Below are 13,016 nucleotides of genomic sequence, written 5' to 3' on the forward strand. Positions count from 1 at the left end.
AGAGGAGAGGCCCAGCAGGAGAGTGACCCTGATGAGGAGGGGCCCAGTGGTGGAAGTACCCTGAGGGGGAGGGGCCCACTGATGGAGGGACCCTGAGGAGGAGGGGCCCAGAGGAGGAGGGACCAGAGGGGGAGGGGCCCAGCGGGGTAGGGCCCAGTAGGGGAGGTCCTAGAGGAGGAGGGGCCCAGCAGGAGAGGGACCCTGAGGGGGCGGGGCCCAGCAGGAGAGGGACCCTGAGGGGGAGGGGCCCAGGGGAGGAGGGACCAGAGGGGGAGGGGCCCAGCGGGGTAGGGCCCAGTAGGCGAGGTCCTAGAGGAGGAGGGGCCCAGCAGGAGAGGGACCCTGAGGGGGAGGGGCCCAGGGGAGGAGGGACCAGAGGGGGAGGGGCCCAGCGGGGTAGGGCCCAGTAGGGGAGGTCCTAGAGGAGGAGGGGCCCAGCAGGAGAGGGACCCTGAGGGGGAGGGGCCCAGGGGAGGAGGGACCAGAGGGGGGAGGGGCCCAGTGGGGTAGGGCCCAGTAGGGGAGGTCCTAGAGGAGGAGGGGCCCAGCAGGAGAGGGACACTGAGGGGGCGGGGCCCAGAGGAGGAGGGACCAGAGGGGGAGGGGCCCAGCGGGGTAGGGCCCAGTAGGGGAGGTCCTAGAGGAGGAGGGGCCCAGCAGGAGAGGGACCCTGAGGGGGCGGGGCCCAGGGGAGGAGGGCCCAGAGGGGGAGGGCCCAGAGGGGGAGGGGCCAGAGGAGGAGGGGCTAGAGGGGGAGGACCCCAGCAGGGGAGGGCCCAGCGGGGGAGGGGCCAGAGGAGGAGGGGCTAGAGGGGGAGGACCCCAGCAGGGGAGGGCCCAGCGGGGCAGGGCCCAGTGGGGCAGGGTCAGACCCCAAGGGCTGGGAGGAGGGGGGATGCTCAGTTAGTGTGGAGATGTGGTGGCCCCACCTGGACACGCACCAGCCGAGGCCTGGGAGCCATCAGCATAGAGGTGGAGGTGTAGACCATGGACTGGGTAACGCAGTCACAGGAGAGGACAGCTAGCTAAGAGGGCTGAGGACAGAGCGTGTCCCCCCTCCTCCCCACCCCCCACCCCCTGCCCCCAACATTTCAAGATCAGACAGAAGAGGCAGAGCCAGGAGGGAACTGCTCTGGAGGCCGGGGTCTGGGGTCTGGGGTCTCCCCAGTGAGAGAGTCTCAGGAGGAGGGGAGCAGGGCCTGGAGACAGCTGCCGACGGTCTTTAGGGATGAACGTCCCCAAGGGATTCGCTAGGGCACACTAACTTAGAACCGCTTTCAGTGAAATGTTAGTCACCCCCAAAAAAAGAATTCCATCCTCTCCTAAGCAGACCTGTATCACCAAAAGATGGTGCTGAATTATTATATGTAAAATCCTGTTAGTAAATATTTATGGCAATTTGTGTTCTCTGTTAAACAGGAACCTGCATCATGTCTTCCATTCTACCTCTTGGGCCCGCGATATCTAACGTATTTATCATCGGCCCCTTTGCACGGGCGAGAAGGTGAAGGAGGCATTCCCGGGTGGGGTGACGGCCGTGAGGCCCCGTGCACCCAAGCGCTTGGCCCGGAGGCTCTGGGGGCGCCCTGGCGGGTCTTTGGCATGCTGCCATTGTGCCCACGCCATCTGGGGGAAGCCGGGTCACGAGTTCCAGCTTGGCCTCTCACACACAGGAAATGCAGTGGCCTGGGGAAGGGTGGAGGTCACAGCAGGAAGAGGTCACTGCCCTCAGTTCCTCTCCTAGGTGGCGCCCCATGGCTGTTGCAGTTCTGCATTGCTGGGGTGACGCTCCGATCTGTATCTGTCTGCTGCCCGAGGCCCCGGGTCCAGGCGGCAGGGACCGGGCCTGCTGTCCTGGGAACCTATCTCCAGGCATCCAGTCAGCGCTCTGTAAATACTTGGTGAAAGAAGCCAGTGAAGGAATTGGCGAATGAGCCAATTTGCAGCCCCCACCCCAAAGTCTGGCCCAGTGCCTTGTGCAAAGTAGATGTTCTGAAAACATTTGCTAAAAAATTAAGTGTTGACTCTTTGCACACTTTCTAGCTGAAGTGTGTCCCTTGGGGCCTTTGGGACGGTGGGGCGGGGCCTCGGGGAGGGCAGCCCACTTCTCAGGACGCTGCTGGCCCCTGTAGGCAGCCCCCAAGTCTTCCTCATCCTATAGGCGGGAGGCTTGGACCACTGTGCTGCCAGACCCACTGGGCAGAACAAAGTCGTGTTTATTTCCTTGTGTTTTCCCTAGCAGCTCCACTCACGGTGCAGAGCCCTTGATGGATGGGGTCTGCAGAAGCAAGCCTATGGCCCAGAAGGCCCAGACCCATCCCTGAGGGTCTTCAAAATGGGAGCTGAGGGGGTAGGAAAGGAGTTTGGAGGCTGCAGGGCTCTGTGGGCGGCGGGGGTTGCAGATGGACACTGGAGCATCACAGTTAAAGGCATTGACTTTGAAGTTAACAGGTGAAAAATCTGAGTCGCCATTCTCCTGTTTCTGGGGACCCGAGTTGTGTGATCTCAGGCAGGTGTGCAGCCTCTGATCCCGTCTGTACTTTTGTAGACCGTTGTCTTAACTCTGACGCTCACTCATGAGGTTCACAGACGTGTGGATGTGGGAAAGGCCAGTGGTGTCCCCAAGATGACGAGGTGGCTGCATCTGCACTGAGGAACCCAGCCCAGCCCGCCTGGAACTTGAACCCAGCACACCTGGCTCCAGCCCCAGGGCTTGCCCTCCATCCCTTCCACCCCTCTTGGCGGGGCCGTTTGGGGGAGCGCAAGGCAGATCATCCCTTTTGGTGGAAGAATGGTGAAGAATGGCTCAAGACTTGGGGGCGGGGAGCTGGACACTTTCCCACCTCGACTTCCTGGGCCCGGCCTTTCTCTGCGCCACTGGGTCCCCGCCGTAATCTCACCGCGTGGCTTGGGAAAACCATGAAACTCGGCGGGGGCGGGGGCCGGATTCAGCCTTGAAACAGATCTACCTGCTTCTAGATCCCACCTTGAAGGGGCCTTTCAGAGCAGGCAGAGCACGGATGCAAGCCACAAAGCCTCATGCCCAGCGGCCTCCCTGCTACCCCCAAGCTGTGCCGCAAGTAAGGGGCCCTCACGGTGGGGCAGGGGGCCCCCTTCGTATTCTCCTCCGCGCCCCACCCACAGGGCGGCCAGCAAATGCTGCCCAGCATGGAGTGGACCAGTCTGGCTCCTTGTTTAGCCCTAAGCGCAACAGTGTAGGACGTGGGAGCGGGCCTGCATCGGTGGGGGGGAGGGGGGATAGGCGGGCCTGAGTCCGTGGCAGGGACGGGGGGCGGGCCTGAGTCCGGTCTCCTGTGCCCCTGGCTGGTGGATGCAGCCACCCTCAGGAGGGCAAACTGGTGTCCCTCGCAGGCCGGCTGCAGCTTCCCCGGGGCGCCACCGTTTCCACCTCGGTGTTCAGCCCTGGCCCGTGCGGGCTCTAGGGGAGCCATCTGCACAGCCCTAAGGAACCCTGGGCTGTCTGCAGTTTTCCACCCTTCTGCCCAAGACCTGTGCTGGAGCCCGTCTGCAAAGGAGGAGATGGAAGGCGGCCAGGGGGGTGGCCAGGGCTGGAGACAGGGTCCAGACTGCCCGGGCGGGGCTTCAGGAGCAGGGACAGAGTAGAGGTTGTGGACTTGGGTCCAGCTTGGGGCCATGAGGCACGGCTGATGAAAGTGAGGTTGGAAGTCAGCCTTCCCATGCCATCCCTGGAGCAGGAGTTCATGGAGGTCACAGGCCCCCAGAGGCTCTCTCAGGGACCAGAAACCACGCAAACTATTTTTGTGACTTTCAGAAGCAGCTCCCCTTGAAGCATGACTAACTAGGAAACAGCTGAACTTCAGAAACTCAAAACTGCCCATGCAGCTGATGTGGGTCTCCTAGGGAACCGAGAAAGTATAAAGAAAAAACAAAACTTGTCAGCGCTCAGAAATCACTTTTACCCAGAGATGGAGAGACAGTCCCACCTGAGGTAGGGACGCCCCCGGGCTCACTTGAAGAAACACACAAAAGAATGACTTTGACTTTGGGAGAAAGGTGGGGCTTTGGCCTGGCCTCACCCTGTCCCGAGCACCCCAGTCGCAGGGCCCTGCTGGACAGGGAGACACAGCGTCTCAGGACGGACGCGTTGGGAGGTCTGGTTCTCTGCTAGGCAGCCGCCTGCCCGCTCAGACCTGCTTGGGCCCCACAGGGCACAGCTGCAAGGGACAGGCCAAGGGCACCCACTCCCTTGACTGGCTGGCTGGACCACCCTCCTATGCGCAGCTGAATAATGACCCCTGAAGATGTCCATACCGTGGTCCCTGGAGCCTATAAATATGTCACCTTACACAGCAAAAAGGCCTTTGCAGACATGATCCTGAGATAGGAGAAGAATCCTGCAATATCCGGGGGGGTGGGGGGGGGCGGGCAGAGTAATCACCAGAGTCTTTCTGAGGGGCGGGAGGGTGACAGAGAAGGGCGACATAACCACGGAAGCAGAGTCAGAGATTTGAAGGTGCTGCACCGAGGATGGAGGCCGGGGCCGCGGGAAGGGGGCGGCCTCCAGGAGCTGGAAAAGGCCAGGAGGCAGATTCTCCCCTAGCGTTTCCAGAAGGAACAGAGCCCACACCTTGGCCGTGGCCCCATGGGGCTGATTTTGGATTTTCGACCCTCCAGAACTGCCAGATAATACACTTGTGTCGTTTTAAGGCCCGAAGTTTGGCATAATTTGCTCCGACAGCTGGAGGACAGTAATACAGCTCCCCCAGGGCCGCTGCTGCTCAGGCTGCTGGGGCCCACCAGCGGGCCTGCCCCCTCCCAGCTGCTCAGCCAGAGCCTTGCCCCGGGTTCTGGGAAGAGGTTCTCCCTACAAGTCTCCACAGGATCTGCCTCGCCCGCCTGCATGCAGAGTGGCTACCCACAGGGTGAGATCTCTGGAGATCAGGAAAACACCGCCCACACCCAAGGCCTCCCCTCCTCCCTCCCTGCGGGCTGAGACCAGAAATTCCTCCGGAGCACTGCCTCTGCTTCTGTTCCACACAGGGGCATTTGGGAAGAGGTCATTCCAAAGGGAGGTTTACACGAAGATCTAGACGATCCGCGTCCTTGCGTTCCCCGCGAGCTGGTTCCCAAGTAGGGGTGGGAACAAAGCAGAGGGGGTTTCCGGAAAGGCTCCAGGACAGGGAATCAATCAATCCTGGAGACTCACCCGTCCATCCTGCCCCCTCGTGTCCCACCCGCCCCCTTTCTCCTCGCAGGCCGGATTTTCTCTGCTCAGCCACGCTGTTCCTGGCTCCCTCATCAAGAGATGGGCTCCTCCTCTTTCCAGGTCCGGACTCACCGGCCCCCTGCCTACAATGCACCGCTATGGGGAGCAGTGCTGGGAGAGGGACGCTCCCAGGGTGGTCTTTTCAGAACTAGGGGACCATGGCCCATGCTGGCCCCAGGCCTCCAGAACCGCAAACTTGAGACAACCCCATCTCCTCCCACAGGCTTGCCCATCCCAGTGCAGCCAAGGGACCCTGAGTGCCTAATGACAGTGACACACACCCAGCGACACCAGGAGTCTCAAAATCACTGTCCCCAGGGCCAGGCCTGGGCCCCAGAAATGAAGGAAGCAGCCATGATGACAACAGTCTAGGATGCTCCCTTTCACTTTGGTTTTGGATGACAGGCTCGAGGACCGCTGTTTGGAACAGCACCCGTGCCGTCAACGGGAACCGGGCCCGAACGGGAGAAAGCAAAGCAGAGGCAACCGACATGCCCTCTGGAGAAAGGCCCCTTGAGAGAGACTGTCTGGATGGCACCGACTGGCACAGAAGGGCTGGGCCTGCCTGTGGTCACCCCACCTTCAAATCCAAATGTCTGACGGCCGCGTTAGGCTGGTCTACGGGCAGGGCCGGCCCTGGGACCCTGACTCACACCCACGGGAGGCCTCTGGTGGGGAGTCACCGATAACGTTGAAGCCCTTCCTCCTCTGACAGTCTCTCTCCCGTCACCATATGCCGTAGGTCCCCTCGCGCAGCGTGCACAGAAAGCACGCAGCTCAGACTCTGAACTACTTCTGAGATTCATTCGTGCACAGCAGACACCATGCAGAACCTAGCACGAGTGCTTGGGGGGGTGGGGTGAGGAACAGCATGCATGCCCAGGGACGGGTCACAGGGGTCCACGTTTAATTATGTTCAATATTAATAAAAATACAGCATAACTGGTTCACTTAACATACCTTCCACTAACTAAGGGCGTACAATGGAGTACAATCCGATATACAGCTTTGGGGACACAAAGTAACTTCAATACCAGGTCATGAGAAATGCTCCGTTTCACTTTGGTTTTGGATGACCAGCCCCAGGACCGCCGCTCGGAACGGCACCTGCACTGTCAACGGGAACCGGGCCTGAACGTGAGAGAGCAAAGGCAACAGACATGCCCTCTGGAGAGAGGCCCCTTGAGAGAGACTGTCCGGATGGCACAGATTGGCACGGAAGGGCTGGGCCTGCGTATATAAAAAGATTTGTATAATAAACCAAATAATATTGGAAATAATACCTCCAGTAATACTTCTGTAAGAAGCAGAATTACACTGCATGTTATTCACATGCATAGGAGCGTGTAGGAAAAAATCCTGTGTTGTAATTATGGCTGGAGTGGGACAGCAAAACACGTACTGAAAACGACAAGGTAATTGGCAGGGAAATTCATCCACGGAAGGGCCGCGTCCAGGGCAGGGGCGCCTCATCAGCGGCACAACAGGAAGGGAACCCACTCAGAGAACCGACCCACGCACGCGCACACAACACCCCCCACTGCGAATAAATACACACACACGCTGAAAGTGAGATCTCCCCGCAGCTCCCTTGTGCTCCGGCCAGACTCCCTGCCGGCCGCGAGAGATGCGGGCGGGGGGGTTGCTGTCCCAGAAAGCGGGTCTTCAGCAGCAGAAACAGCTCGGCCGTGCCATGCGGACGGAAGGCCCGCCCCACGCCTCCCGGAGGGCTGTGCCTCCCACCTCTGATGGCAGAGAGGTGACGGCTCCGGGGCTGGAGAGCTGAGCAAATCCTCACGTCTGCGCGTGACGGCCGGACACCTGCACGTTTGCGCTTCCTGACTCTGGTGTAGGGGACCCTGCCCGGAAGGTTCTGGTTCACCTTGCAAACACTCCGGTGCGAAGCTTCCCCGAGTTCGCACCCGGGGCTCCAGCCCCCTGTTCAGTCTCTCGCCATCACCTCTGAGAAACGACGAGACCGTGAGGCCATCCGTTGGTGGGCCAGGCGGTCGAGCGGCCCGGAAGGTCCCATGAAGAATCGCAGCACACCCACGTGTGGCTCGCGGTTTCTGCCTCGGGACACACGTGTCTTGTAGTTTGCGGAAACGGGGAGGGCCTCTGGCCACACGGGGCGGAGAATGTGGGCAAGGAGCTGCTTCCAGGGGGCGGGCAGAGCGACGGGGCCTGTCTGTGGCCACAGCTAGAAGTTCACACACCCTCCGGGTCTGACGACCTCGTGTGCGTGAGGAGGGTCCAGGACACCTAGATTTCCCACGGAGAGTTCAGTTCCTTGAAGTTGCTCAGTGTGGCATTAAAGCAGAAATTTCCCTTCTAACTATAAGCTGAGTTTGTATCCCGATTACAAACTTGCCCCAGGTTCTGGGAAGAGGTTACATGAGCTCTCGAGAAGCCCTCAAAAGTGGCAGAAAAGGAGCTACGGCTGGTGAAATGCAGGAATGGTTCGTCTGAAACATTCGTGTTCTGGTTAAACGTAAGTAACACCAGGACAGGACGGGAGGGGTCCGAGATGAATGTGCTCGGGCTTTTTGTTCTCTTTCGTAAAAGTGAAGTTAACAAGGTTCAGATCTGAAGAGAAGAAAGGGCGGACCTCGGAGTGAAAGAGAAAAAAAGGAAAGCGTCTGTCTCCTCGCTCTGCCCAAATGAAGGTATTGGCCCGACCGGTGTTTCAGGGCCGAACGGAAGCGTTAACTCGGACAGTGTCGTGGCGTGACCTCCAGCGTGACGGCGCGACCTCCGGCGTGGCGACGTGACCTCTGGCGTGGCGACGTGACCTCCAGGGCGCTCACTCGGATCCCACACTGTCAGCCCCCAGCCGCGCTTCCTTCCCGCCCCCCCACACCCCGCCTGGTGCCCCCCGCCCCCCCCCCACCCCCGCCTGGACCCCGCGGCCCGGCCACTGCGCCGCAGGAGGGAACGGTTCCCAAGTGGAGTTTCCAATGGCCCGGGATGGCGGAGCCCCGTGAAGGGTCAGTTGCCAGGTTGTTTCACACCACAAACGGTTATACTAAACAGGTGCCTAGGGAGGGGAAGAAGAATCATCTTGGGGTTTTCTCCAGGCTGTTGAGGAAGAGGGCCCCGCCCCCCAAAGAGAGATTTTTAAATCACGGTAACAGTGGAAACCGCAGGGGGACCCCGACCCTCAGGTCTTCTTCCAGGCGAACGCCTCGTCGGCGAGCACCTGGGCCAGCCTGGCGTTGAAGGGCCCGTAGAAGTCCTGCAGGATCTTTTGGGTGACCGGCCACATGGGGCCCAGGTTCCGGTCCTCGGGACGTCGCGCGTTGGACGCGGGGCTCTTTGTCATCAGGGTCTCTTGTTTCTCACCTAGGGGTCCTGGAACACAAAGAAAAGACTGTGAAGCAGGAGGCGCGGCAGGAAGGAGCTTCGCAAAACTCCCAGCCGTGCTTCGTGTTGGGCCAGGAGTTCCCCTCCCCTCAAGAGTGCTCGGTCCTCTGGCCAGACCCGTCCTGGTCCTGGAGTTGCTGAGGACGGAAAGTGGCAGCGTGCCATCGCGAAGGAGCAGGTGCTGTCCGGCCTGGGGCTGGACACCTGCCCGCAGAAGTGCAGCTGCGGCTCTGGGAGGCAGCCTCCCCTGAGCCTCACCTTCTCCCGGTCTCAGTGCCAAATACCCACAAAGGGCTGGCTCCCGTGGCCGTCAGCCTGTCCGTGGATAACTGTGCGAGCTGCCAGGCACAGTCCATGTGCTTAGATTTTCCTACTAACCAGCCTGCTGGAGTCCTGCCAGTGTCATTTCTGCTTCAGGCTGCTGATGCAAAGGGCCTGTGGCTGGGCCATATTTCACCCTGTGTGTTGTGCCGTATCGTGGCCATGGGGGTGGTGGGGCAGGAAGGCCACCTGTGCCCAGAGACCCTATAAGCTGAACCTCCACCTGCACCAAGATCAGTGGGGAGAGGCCCGGGAACAAGCCAGCCACCTCTATCCCCAGCCCCCTGGACCATTAGTCCCTCACTGGCTTAACCGACCGGATCACCACTCAGGCCACTTTGTGCCAGGCCCTCGGGATCGGGCCAAAGTCCTGAGCCCTTACACAGAAAAACCATATTCCGGTGTTGCTGGGGTGTGCGCAAAAGGAACAGAACTGGCCTCACTGTCCATCTCAGAGACTAAAGTCAAGCTCACCAACACAGCAGAGTCTACTAGGGACCCACTCCAAGGAAAATGGTTCTAGGCCTTCAGAGGAAAAAGCAATCACACTCCCTCCTACCACTATGACGAAAGGATTCTGAGGCCAGTGGAGGGTAAACAGATTTTAAGGAATATGCCATCAACAGAATTCCCGGGCCAGATCATTAGATGGGGCTGCGGGAGTGCTTGAGCTCTGGCAGTCTTTGGGTGCCCATCCACGTGGGCAGCCCTCTGTGCCCAGAGACCCACCCCTACAAGCCATCACCCTGGCCACTGGCAGTGGACTCTCCTAGAGGAAGGTGGCCACGTGGCCCTGACTCCAGGGGCCCCCCAAAACCTGAGAGCATGCCATGACCCGTCCACTCCCTCCTCCGAGCCTGTGGCCTCTGCAAGACCGTTCCGGCCATGCTCTGACATGTCGCCCAGTCCAAAGACTCAGCTCGCAGACCACTCCTTCCATGACCCCTTCCACCATTCCTCCTGGGACCCCGGAGGCACGTATACGAATCAACCGTCACTCTGCCAGTGCCTCGGCTATCGGTGGCTTCCTCCTCTTCTCTTCCTCTGCTGGGCTGGAACCTCCCAGATAAGGGACCCCCTCCCCCCACCCCGGCACCAGGCCCCGCGCCTGAAAAGCACGTACCGAACCAGCCGCCCGGCCCGGCCCGGCCCTGCCCGGTGCGCAGAGTCTGTCTGCGACTCAGCGAGCACCGTGGACAGCCAGTGTCCACAGAGCTCATGCCTGCTCCCGGGCCACCAGCGTGACATTCATACCGAGGTTGAGGAACTGGAAGACCCTGTGCATGGTGTACTTGACGTTGGAGGCGTGGTCTTCCAGGCGAAGGACGAGGAACTGTTCTTTATTAAACACGGTGAGCCAGTCCAGAAGGTACACAGCATACAGACCGACCTGGAGCCTCACCTAGAACCAAGGCAGAAGGCGGCCATCACTTCGGGAGTAATTTCCCTAACGCTTTTCCAAACATACGAGGCCTGAGTACAAACCAGCACCAAAAGAGTTGCCCGAGCAAACAACTGCCTTCAAAGGATGGATTTTATTTTATTTTTTTTAATGTTTATTTGTTTTTGAGAGACAGAACGTGAGCAGGGGAGGGACGGGGGGGTGGGGGGCGAGACACGGAATCTGATGCAGGCTCCAGGCTCCAAGCTGTCGGCATGGAGCCCAACACGGGGCTCGAACCCACCACCCGTGAGATCATGACCCGAGCCAAAGTCAGACGCTCAACCGACTGAGCCACCCAGGCGCCCCTGTTTTTTAATTTTTTTAAACATTTATTCATTTTGGAGAGACAGGGACAGAGTGCAAGCAGGGGAGGGGCAGAGAGAGAGGGAGACACAATCTGAAGCAGCCTCCAGGCTCCAAGCTGTCAGCACAGAGCCCGATGCGGGGCTCGAACTCACGAACCACAAGATCATGACCTGAGGCTGAAGTCAGACGCTTCACGGACTGAGCCACCCAGGCGCCCCCAAAGGATAGATTTTAAACGCCATGCTTTCTTGAGTCTTCAGGAAGGGTTCTGAGCTCCTCACACAGAAGATTCCTACTTAAGGTCACAGTTAATTCTCCCGACAACCCTGGAGGTGGCTCCGCAACACGTTCCAGTAGAGACTCAGGTGAAGGAAGAGGTCAAGGCTGTACCCGTGAACAGCGCAAACGTTCTTTGCACGATACCCTGGCTGTTTCTGCTCCTACACCCAGCACACGACAGCCATGAAAACCACGTTCAACACCTCAGAAACAAGCCAGGTGAGTGAACCGCCCCGTGCCTGGTGCCACCTCGGCGTCCGTGACCAGGGGGCCGTGTGTACATCCAAAGAAAGCAGTGTCACGCACAGCCACTCCTTCCCACCTCCACGCCCGGGGTGACGTCCTCCCGCGCCTTCTCTCACGCCAGGCTGCAAGCTTGCGCGGTGAATTCACCTTACCCAAAGGAAGTCTGGCCTCTGGCCTCGGCTCCTGGGAGGTGACCTCTAGGCCACCTGGGATGATCTGCCTGATAAGTGGCTTGGCTGGCCTGGGGCATCTGGCCACCGGAGAGTAAACAGTGAGACTGACTGACAGGGGATCGGTCTGGCCTGCAGCAGGGACTGGACGGTAAAGGCCAGCCAAGCGGATGGCATGTGACTGAGTCCCAGTAAATACTCCGGGCACCACAGGCTCGGGTGGGCGTCCCCGGATGGCAATGCTGTGTGTGGCCACATGTGCTCCTTCCCTGGGTGGGAGTGGGGGGGGGGGGGGTGCGGTTCAGTGGGTGTCCCTTCTCTGCTGGAAGCACGGTCTTCAGTGAGTCCTGCGATTCCTTCCGGGGAGCTACTGAACCCCAAAGTGGTTTGGGGGACCCCCTGCCTTACAAACATGTCAGAAACGAGAGTGGCCGTGGGACGTTCCCTCTGACTTCACAGCTGCTGCTCAGCTCTTCAAAGCTTCAGGAAAACACCAGAGCTCTCCCCTTCTGCCCGCAGCCCCTTTCTCCTGGGCCCCCCGCCCTCCCCCAAGTCCTGGGGACCCAGCCCCATTTCCGGTCTGCCGCTCTGCCTCTGCGACCTTCCCACGTTTCCACCTGCTGCCTCTGCCTAGCTCCACGCCAGCCCCTCCGGTCAGGCCCAGTTGTCACAGCCTCCTAACCGGTGCTCCCGTCTGGTCTCCCGAGCACCCACCCCTGGCCCGTCACCAGTGCGAGCTGCCCCACCTGCTGGCCTGGACCCTCGGGCCCCACTCCCAGCCTGCCTGCCCTCCGAGCGTGGGGAGCCCTTGGTCTGGCTTGCGCTCGGCCCCCAGGCGCCCCCTCCCAGCCTCAGCCGCTCAGCTGCGTAGACAGACGCTCTCCCTTCAGGGTCCCTCTCTCCCTCCCAGCCCGACCCGGGGCTCCTCCAGCCTGCCGGGCTCCGGTGCTCCTCGGGCGACGTGCCGGACACGGTGGTGGCAGGGCGGTGAAACGTTTGACAAAATACGTACAGAAGCCGACTAGTCTCATCTCTCGCTAGTCTTTTCCCGCTTCCTTCTTGTTCTAATCAGGCAGGAGGATGCGGAGGAAGATAAACAGTGAGAAGTGATAAGCGGTCTCCAGAATTCATTAGCTGCCTCCTGTCCCCCCGGGGTTGTTGCTGCCTCACGCGCCGGCCCCTAAAGAAGACCCCCCGAGCTGGACCAAAGCCGGAGAGAGAACGAGTACGTGCCAGCCTCAGAAATCACGCGTGCGGCACCCCTAACACAAGCAGACCGTAACGAGCGTGCCTTCTGGAGTCATGGGCCTCACAGAGCAGGTCAAGTCTCTGTCGGGCTCGCTGGCCGGGCCCTCCCAGGGAGGGCCAGCCCCACGAGGGTGATCTTCCGGAGAACCTGCCTGTGCAGCTTGAGAACTTTCTAGAAGGACAGAAGCTGGTGTTTGTGGTGGGGATGGGGTGGGGGGGGATGATACAGCAGCCGGAACGCATTCCTGACCTGGCCACAGGTGACAGACTATTTCTCCAAAAGCCTGTCGGCTCCCTCCGTGGGCAGAGCCCCCCAGCACAAAGACCCGCGGGCTGAAGCCTCCTGCAGCAAGGCCTTCCTTCGCGGGCAGGGACGGTCCTGGCGGGGTGG

The 13,016-nt window shown here is 60.3% G+C and overlaps 1 protein-coding gene and 1 long non-coding RNA gene across 4 annotated transcripts in view; one reads left to right on the forward strand and one right to left on the reverse strand.

Moving 5' to 3' along the window:
- Positions 1–1,198: 1,198 nt before the first annotated feature.
- On the forward strand, positions 1,199–2,017 carry LOC122231957. Its single transcript, XR_006209272.1, has 2 exons — positions 1,199–1,504; positions 1,745–2,017. It is a non-coding gene; the product is annotated as an uncharacterized LOC122231957 (long non-coding RNA).
- Positions 2,018–8,156: 6,139 nt separating this feature from the next.
- Positions 8,157–13,016, reverse strand: part of CHST15 (carbohydrate sulfotransferase 15) — a 79,326-nt gene continuing 74,466 nt past the window's right edge. For all 3 annotated transcript variants that reach the window (XM_042960170.1, XM_042960169.1, XM_042960171.1), the window contains 2 exons: positions 10,187–10,334; positions 8,157–8,599 (listed from right to left, as the gene is read on the reverse strand). In XM_042960170.1, coding sequence (XP_042816104.1) covers positions 8,409–8,599; positions 10,187–10,334 — 339 coding nt within the window. In that variant the 3' untranslated portion in view covers positions 8,157–8,408. The remainder of the gene's footprint in view (positions 8,600–10,186; positions 10,335–13,016) is intronic.

Source organism: Panthera tigris, chromosome D2 (assembly GCF_018350195.1).
Source record: "Panthera tigris isolate Pti1 chromosome D2, P.tigris_Pti1_mat1.1, whole genome shotgun sequence".
Lineage (NCBI taxonomy): Eukaryota > Metazoa > Chordata > Mammalia > Carnivora > Felidae > Panthera > Panthera tigris.